The 8,925-nt window shown below is 40.9% G+C and overlaps 1 protein-coding gene across 1 annotated transcript in view; it reads right to left on the minus strand.

The window, feature by feature from the left end:
• gpnmb (glycoprotein (transmembrane) nmb) overlaps window positions 1–8,466 on the minus strand; it is a 42,109-nt gene extending 33,643 nt beyond the window's left edge. The window contains exon 1 of the mRNA XM_043689752.1: window positions 8,317–8,466. Within this exon, the coding sequence (XP_043545687.1) occupies window positions 8,317–8,389 (73 nt within the window). The 5' untranslated portion in view covers window positions 8,390–8,466. The remainder of the gene's footprint in view (window positions 1–8,316) is intronic.
• Window positions 8,467–8,925: the final 459 nt, after the last annotated feature.

Below are 8,925 nucleotides of genomic sequence, written 5' to 3' on the forward strand. Positions count from 1 at the left end.
CTGATAGTGATAGGTCAGAGAGGAGGATGGAGTGGATAGGTGGGAAGGAAGATGGACAGGTAGGAGAGGTCATGAGGACAATGCAGAGTTGGAAGGTTGGAACTTGGTTAAGGTGGGAGGAGGTGAAATGAGGAAACTGGACCTCTGAAGCCACCTCATCACCTTTGAGGGAACCCAGTGTCTGGGCTGAAGATGGGCATGAAAGGGTGAAGATCTGTTAGCAGAACAAAGTGGGTCCAATAAGTAGTGGCAAAATTTCCTGACATTGAGAATGATATCGAGGGCCTCCTTCTCCAATTGGGCATACCTCATTTCTGCATGAGTGAGAGAGCATAAAGTTAAAATAATTGGACTCTTCTCTCCATTGGGTAGAAAGTATGTGACAGCACTGCACCAACACCATAACGTAAGGCATCACACGCCAATTGCACGGGCAACCTACCTTGAAGTGAACGAAAACATCTGACCTCTGGAAAACCTGTTTGACACGAAGATACTCTTGTTTACAGTCTGAATTCCATAGAAGATTGTGTAACGGCTGTCAAAAAGGCCACCAAATTTGGAATGAATATTCCATAGTAATTCGCACGACCCAGAGAAGACCATAATTGGAATACATTAATGAGCTGAGGGACCTCCACGATTGCCTCTATTTCCTTTGGCACCTTGTGAGGTCCTTTGCTGTCAATGATGTGCCTTAAGTATTCATTCAATTTCCGGAGGAAGTAACACTTTTTCTTTTAAACTCATAACCCATGCGTTTGCAGTCATTTGAGGGTCTCCTCCAGATTCCTCAAGTGCTCTTCTTCTGTGGAACTGGTGATCAAGATATCATTAAGGTAGCATTGTACCCCTTTAGGATTCCAAAGCCCTATATAGTGACACAAGCCCCAGTGAGTCACTACAGCAGGTGTTGGATTCAGCAATGACGCCAATCTTCAGCAAGGTTTCCAAAACATCCTCCTTTGGGAATTTTTGCCACCCTTCCAGGCCACTGAGCAGATCTTCGATCAAAGGCAACAGTAGTTATCTGCACATGGCGCTGGTTTAAAAGGAAGTTTCAAATCACCACAAATTCGGATTGATCTGTATTTTACGATTTCTCATAGACTTGTTTAGAGTTAACCAATTTGATCATAGCACCCCAGTTCAATTTCCATTTCTGCGGTTACAAACGCACAAATAACATTGAGTGGAGGGGTATCTCAGTGGCTGGTACCAATACCATTACATACCCTTTGAAGAGTATACCCCCTGCTCTGTGTCCTGAGGGAAATGTTAGAATGCCTCAGTGGCAGATGTCACAGCATCTTGGTTGCAAATTGTTTCGGGGTAAATGAAACTGTTGCCTTGGTGTTCATCCCCATCTGATGGGTTGCCCATCCAATGTAGACAAAACCCAACATCTATGCATTTCACCCTGGACTGCCGAGACATTCAATTTAAATTCTTCGTTGGACAGCGTCCACATCTTCCTTGTGCTTTCAGCATTGACCTTCTTCCTTGAGTTTAGCTGATTTTTTTCTTCAGCAGGGATTTCTCCAGACTGCTCTGCTTTCATTAGGAGGCAATTGCAATGTGGTCTACTTCTTAACAGTTCTAGCATTGGGCCTCCCTGCAACAGCAGTCAGTCTCAGAGTGTTCCGATCTGCCAAACTTGTGCCACTCCTGCTGTGGCAAAGGTTTCTTTTGTCTGGCTGGGCTCTAACTTTGGCAGCTTACTCCATGTACACTGCAATGTCCAATGCAGTTTTAAGATTTGGATTTATCTCAGTCTTCATTGGATAGTGTCATTTCATAAAAGACAGACTAAACTGTGACCTAAGGCTTCATCTAAAAGATTCCAAAGCTCACTACAAGGACCATGACAAATTGGGCTTTCACAGTATCCTTCTCAAATAATAGTCCAAACAGATGTGCAAGTAATGGAAGCTACCGAAACTGATCCCTTGAATTTTATTCTGCATACATTGCATTTGTTGATGCAAAATTTACTGTTTCGTTTTATATGAATTTATATGAATTCCACTTAGTTTCATATCTGACCATATCTGAATGGATGGTTTGAAATCTTCAGCTAAATACATGTTCAGCAATCTCATCTATGTATTACAATCTCTCTCTGATTCAACAATATAGAGAAAGGTTTCAGGAATGAGGCTGGAAATTAACACTGTATAATGTCAAATGTTGAGATCATTATCACAAGGATAAATCAACCCTGATCTCTTCATCTAGCTCCCACAACTAAGCAACATGATGTTTAACTCACCTCTACTTTCTACAACTCACTACTTTATTAATCTCACTTGGAAACTGCAGCATCGAATATCGACATTGAAAAGAAAATTATTAATGTGTACAAAAGGGGATCAGAGATATGGGTATTCCCTAAAAGGAATATAAAATATTTTATAAATGAACTTATAAACATGATTGAGTTAAAGATTATCAGATAAAGTCCAACTATGCAAAAGAAAATGCATTAATCATATTCATGTGATTGTCAGATGACTGAACATCCACAGGATATTAGCAGTGAAATGTTGGCATGGTAACGTGACCAATTGCAAAAGTTTAGCAAAGTTTAGAACAGCAGACGTAGTTATGAAGTGTGTGTTATTTTTATCAGTTATGAATTGAATAAAAGTCATCAAAAGTTATGGTCTAACTCAGTCCTGAAGTTCTAGTATTTGATTTAATCTTTCTGCCACACCAAGCAGTGATGAAAGACGTTCTTCAGTAAATTGACATAAAAATGTATATTGCCATAGCAACCTACTCTCCTTCAGAGGTGGGAGGAACCAGTACAGTTCCTTATTAGGTGGTAGATCAGATTTGCACCAAAAACATGCAGTTCAATCCCTGTTCCAGCTGATTTAGGGCATATCTCCTTGCCCTGCTTGTGGTCAGGCCAACCCTCAGGAAAAGTACTCAAGAAGTGAATGTCACAGAGGAGCATCAGAGAAGAGTTCTGTTCATTTACACTCAAAACGGTATGACTAATTAGCTTTGGACTCAAACTCGCCTTTAACTGTTTGCCTAAAATTTTTGAAAATTGTATTGTACTGAAAAAGAAACTACAATAAAATTAGGCATGGCACTAGCAAGTTACACTGTTCTGATGCAAAGCAAATCAAGTCAATGATTTTTCCTGCATCTCCTATGCTAAGCTTTAGCATCAGCACCAGAAGTTAAGAAGCTCGTGCAATCTCTGATAGTGAAGAACTATTGGAGGGTTTCAGAAGGGCAGAAAGTGAACAAACAGGATTTATTGCATCACCTCAAATTATGATAAACTACAGGAAAACAGGCAATGATGCCAACATTCTAGATGCATCAGCCCTTTTAAACCTGCAAAAATGCTTCTGTTACTGAGCTGATTGAGTTAGAAACAACCGTGCTAAACATAAATAAGGGTAATTACAAGGAATGAGGGCAGACTTGACTGGAATGGGACTGGGAAAGGAGTTTAACAGAAATGATGATTGAGGATCAATGACAGAGATTTAAGAAAATAGTTCATGATTCATAGCAAATAATCCCTCAGTGAGGAAGAAGGATTCTAGGAAGTGGATAACCAATCATGGTTAACCAAGAATGGTATGAAGTTGAGAGAGAGAAAAAAAACCAGCATAGCAAAGAATAATGGTAAACTAGAGGATTAGGAAAGTTTTAAAATCCAACAAAAGATAACCAAAAAAAAGGGAGAAAATTTATAATAACATTAAACTAACAAGTAACACAGAATCAGACACAAAGATATTCTTTAAATATTTCAAGAAAAGAGAGATGTCAAAGTTAACATAAGCCCCTTACAGAATGAGGCTCAGGAAATAATAATGGGGTACCAGAAAATGTCACAGGCATTTAATAAATACTTTGCTTCAGTCTTCATGGTAAAGGATACTAATAGCATCCAAAAATACAAAATAATCAAGGGCAAAAAATAGACTAGAGAAATGAATACATTAACTTCCATGAAAGAAAAGGTACCAGGGAAAATAATGGGCTAAAGGCAGTTAGATCCCTTGTATCTGATTGGCTGCACATAAAAATATTAAGGAAGTGGTTACTCAGAAAGTGGACATATTGGCAGTAATGTTTCAAGAACCCTGGAAAAGTCCTTGAGGATTGGATGTAACACCTTTCTTCAGAAAAGGAGGGAAACAAAAGAAAAACACAGGTAACTACAGCCCAGTTCACTTAACATCTGTCACCGGGAAAATATGTTAGACATTTTTCCAATCAACATGTTCAGATATGCTGTGACACAGCTCCAGAGCAGATGGGACTGGAGTCCAGACCTCCTGGTCCAGAGGTAAGGACATTGCCACTGCACCACAAGAGCTCTAAATATTTGCAGGTGATGTTACAGTCTGTATTAAAGGATGTAATAGCAGTACATTTAGAAATAGATGACATGATCAAGGAGAGTCAACATCAATTAATGAAGGGAAAATAATGCCTGACAAATGTATTAATGTTTTCGATAAGATAATAAATACATACATAAATAAATAGACTAAAGTAGATGCAATATATATGACTTCCAAAACACATTTGATAAGATACCTCAAAAGACTACTTAATATGATAACAGCCCATATTGTTGGGGCAGTATATTAGCATAGGTAGAAGACTGGCTAACTAAAAGAAGACAGAAAGTTTGGATAAAGGGGGCTTTTTCAGGAAAGCAACCTGTAACTCATGGAGTGGCACAGGAATTATATATATTTAATGACATGGAGGAAGAAAAAGAATGTCTTGTTGACAAGTTTGTGAATGACAAAATTAGGTAGAAGGTAAGTGGTGAGTATGACACAGTCCCCAGAGAGATATAGGCAGAGTACGTGAGTGTCCAAAAACTTTGCAGATGGAAAAATACATGGAAGAATGTGAGATTATGCACTTTGGCAGAAGAGCTGAATATTATTTAAATGGAGAGACTGCAGGGGCTGCAACAAAGAGGCAGTACTTATGCAAGAATCACACAAAAAAACATTCAAAATCAGCAGATAATAGGGAAGGCTATTGGACTTTTGGCCTTTATTTCAAACAGGAGTGGAGTATAAAAATAGGGAAATCTTGCTAAAACTATACAAGGTATTAGTCAGGTAGGAGAAAGTGAGGACTACAAATGCTGGAGATCAGAGTTGAAGAATGTGGTGCTGGAAAAGCACGGCTGGTCAGGCAGCATCTGAGGAGCAGGAGAGTCGACGTTTCAGACATAACCTTTTCACCAGGAATTCCTGATGAGGAATTAATCAGACCACACCCAGAATACTGTAACCATATAGAGTTGTGGGTCAGGGTGGTGACACAATCCTTTTGAGTTGAAGATCTGGCCAACGATTGGTGATTAACAAGAGAAGGACAGACCAATGTTGCAGATAGCCTAAAAGACCACAGGCCATCTTATTCTCACCTGCTTTAAGAATGAATAAGCTGTGTACAGTCTTAATTTGATTGTTTTCATATCCAAGTTGCTCAAGACTTCCCTGACAGGAAGCCCCCTGATTAGTGCAAAGTACATGTCTAACATGCTGGTTTGCCATTCTTCACTTTTGTCTTACAGATTAAATATTAAGTTATTCATGTTTATGTTCAAATTATATTTTCAGCTGAATCAAAGTTAGAGTAGCTACACATAATCTGCCCTACATCATCATGAGGGATTAAAAGGCAACGTTCATGCTGCATGGCACTCAAGTTGCATAGTTCTGAAAGGATCCATGACAATGTGAGTCATCTATGGTTCTGTTCCAAATGAGAGGCACCAGGTTGACACGAATCTTAAGAAAACTTCATTTTGTTCCTTAATTCATCTCTATCCCTTTAATGTTTTAGAATGCACAGAGACTGTAACTTTGACGTAATCGATTATCCTTTACGTAATTTAGTCTGTGAAAGGCAGTGTTTTGTGCAGTTATCTCGACAGAGCTATGTGCTATGAGGGACAGTAAATATGTGAATTGCCCGCTGAACATCGAACATTCTTGAATGCCATTGCACCCCTTGAAAAACTTCTACATATGAACTATGTGGAATCATCACTGATTTCATACTCTTACTCATTAGGTGGATATATATGCTGAAGAATATGTGCCAGGCCAACACCAGGCATATTCCCTGGACTTTACCTTTAGCCTTGATGCATTCCATATTATGGTGCAATGCTATAACTGAAGTTCTCAAAATGAAGGTTCAGGGATCCTTGACATACGAGGCAATCTTCAGTCAAAGATTTGTTACTTGAGAGAGATGAGCAATTGCAACATCTCACTTGGGTGTGATATAAAAAGATCTTATAGTAAAAATAATACTACAGCAAACATTGTGACAGGACAAATGAGGCCTACTCAATAGCATGCACATGTCAGAGTTGTTGAGAGGGAAAAGAATAGAAGAAAAAATTACATTTATATAGTGCCCCAGAAGTATCCATCGGGGCCCTTACAGGAATGAAATCACTGCCGTCATGTTGGAAGCATGGCTACCAATTTGTACATAGCAAGCACCCTCAAGCATCATGACCAAATACAAGCATGGAAAATGCTAGAGAATGTTGGTCTGGCAGCAACAATGGAGAGAGAAACAGAGTTCACACTTTGGGTTGGAGATTTGATGACCAGATAATCTGTTTCTTCTCTGTGCTGTTAGTTGGAGGATATATACATTGGGTTTTGTTTTTACTCCATCGTGGATGTAAGTATTGCTAGTTGGACAGCATCTACTGACCGTTCCTGGTTGCCCTTGAGAAGGTGCTGGTGAGCCGCCTTCTTTAACTGCTGAGGTCCCTGTACTGTAGGTAAACCCACTGTGCCATTGGGAGGGAATTACAGAATCTTGATCCAGCGATAGTGAAGGAATGGTGATATATTTCCAAGTCAAGATGGTAAGTGACTTGGAGGAGAACTAGCAGATAGTGGTGTAATTATGTGTCTGCTGCCCTTGTCCTGGTAGGTGGAAATATCGTAGGTTTGGAAGGTGCTGTCTGAGGATCTTTGTTGAATGAACGATATACATGCCCCCCTCAAGAAGCTTCTCCTCAGGACACTTCAAAGGGGCCTGGCCCCACCCTGCTGCCTGTGGATCCCAAAATCTGCAAGCTAAAGACGACAAGGTTGTATCTGGTAGGAAACTCTCAGCAAACAAGGCAACTCTCGGCCAGTAGGCCCCAAAGGCAGATCTCCACATATTCCAAGGCAATGGGGCCAAGCACAAAACAGACTCCCCCACCTCCCCAGCTGGGAAAAGCAGGCTTTCACCAGGTACTGAGAAGATGAGGCAGAAAACAACTCACTGAGGGAGTCACATCACTGAAATTTCACTTACAGTGATTGTCATACAACAGAGAAACAGATCCTTCGGTCCAACTTGTCCTTGCTGGCTAAGTTTCCCAAACCAAACTAGTCCCATCTGCCTCCATGTGGCTCATATCCCTCTAAACCTTTTTTTATTCATGCACCTTGTCCAAATGTCTTCTAAATATTGTAACAGTACCTGCATATGCCACTTTCTCTGGCTGTTCATTCCACATACAAACCACCCTCTGTGTGAAAAGGTTGACCCTCACGTCCCTTTTAAATCTTTCTCCTCTCCTTGTTCTATCGAAGGAATCTCGCTCTCTTCAGATTCAGTCCATTCAAACCGATCAGAATTTAACGTGACCTTTGCTCTCGCCTTTTCATCAACTTGGGGTGGCTCAGTGGTTAGCGCTGCTGCCTCACAGCGCCAGGGTTCGATTCCAGCCTCAGGTGACTGCGCGGAGTTTGCACATTCTCCCAGTGTCTGGCGGGTTTCCTCAGGGTGCTCTGGTTTCCTCCCACAAAGATGTGCAGGTCAGGTGAATTGGCCATGCTAAATTGTCCCATAGTGTTAGGTGCATTAGTCATGGGTCTGGGTGGGTTACTCTTCTGAGGGTCGGTGTGGACTTGTTGGGTCGAAGGGCCTGTTTCCATACTGTAGGGAATCTAATCTAAACAACCAAGATCATTTCACACCAACGAAAGCGTGGCTGCAAATCAAAAAAGTAAATCCTTCACATCACCAGTTCTACAGAAGACTCATACCGGACACAAAAAGTTAATTCTGATTCTCTGATCGCAGACGCTACCAGATCTGCCCTTTGTTTTTAACCTCACATTCCCCCTGTCAGGTTAATATCATTCAGTTCGAAATACACTGTCTGCATTTTCTTGCAAATCTTTTCAAGGGCGAAACACAAGGGCAATGTTTCGACGAAGGACAACTATGTTAACAAAAAGCTGCAACACAGCAAGATAAAATTTCTTTTTTTAAAAAAAAACTTACGTCTGCGAGCAACTGTTTCGAGGACTGTAATCAGGAAGACGTATCGAAATAGGACCAAAGAACAACCTCTCATGGTGACCAAGGATTAGCAGGTCCAGCAGACTCTCAGTCGAGATACTGATGAGACTGACTGTAACATTCCTCACACAAACCCATCCTATACACCACCTTCCCCGCCCCCCCGGCCAAATCCTTGACTTCGTGAGCTCGTCATGTGCCCTTGTTGATAAAAGCCACCTATTGCCTATTAAAAACTAAGACCCACTCCCGCCCAAATCTTGTGGCTCTGAGTCACCCCCCGGTGATCGGCATCGATCACTTTATGATTTTACGAGGGGAAAAATATCTGGTGTTAGCGCAGCAAGGGCAGAAAAGTGGGAATCTGCTGCTTTGTGCAAGAACTGAGCAGCGCAAACTCTTCCCCAAACCCCGAGGCATTTGTAAATGGGAGTACACAAAGGCATTATTCAGAGATTTGTACTTAATTGTAGTTGAGAAAACAGGGGGATGAAAGGAAACGCAATTTAACTTTTCCGGAGCTGATTTTGAACTGGAGCATTCGGCATCACAAGAAAAATAAGTTGAATGTGGCGACAGACAGTTTATAAA

Source organism: Chiloscyllium plagiosum, chromosome 5, assembly GCF_004010195.1.
Source record: "Chiloscyllium plagiosum isolate BGI_BamShark_2017 chromosome 5, ASM401019v2, whole genome shotgun sequence".
Taxonomy (NCBI): Eukaryota; Metazoa; Chordata; class Chondrichthyes; order Orectolobiformes; family Hemiscylliidae; genus Chiloscyllium; species Chiloscyllium plagiosum.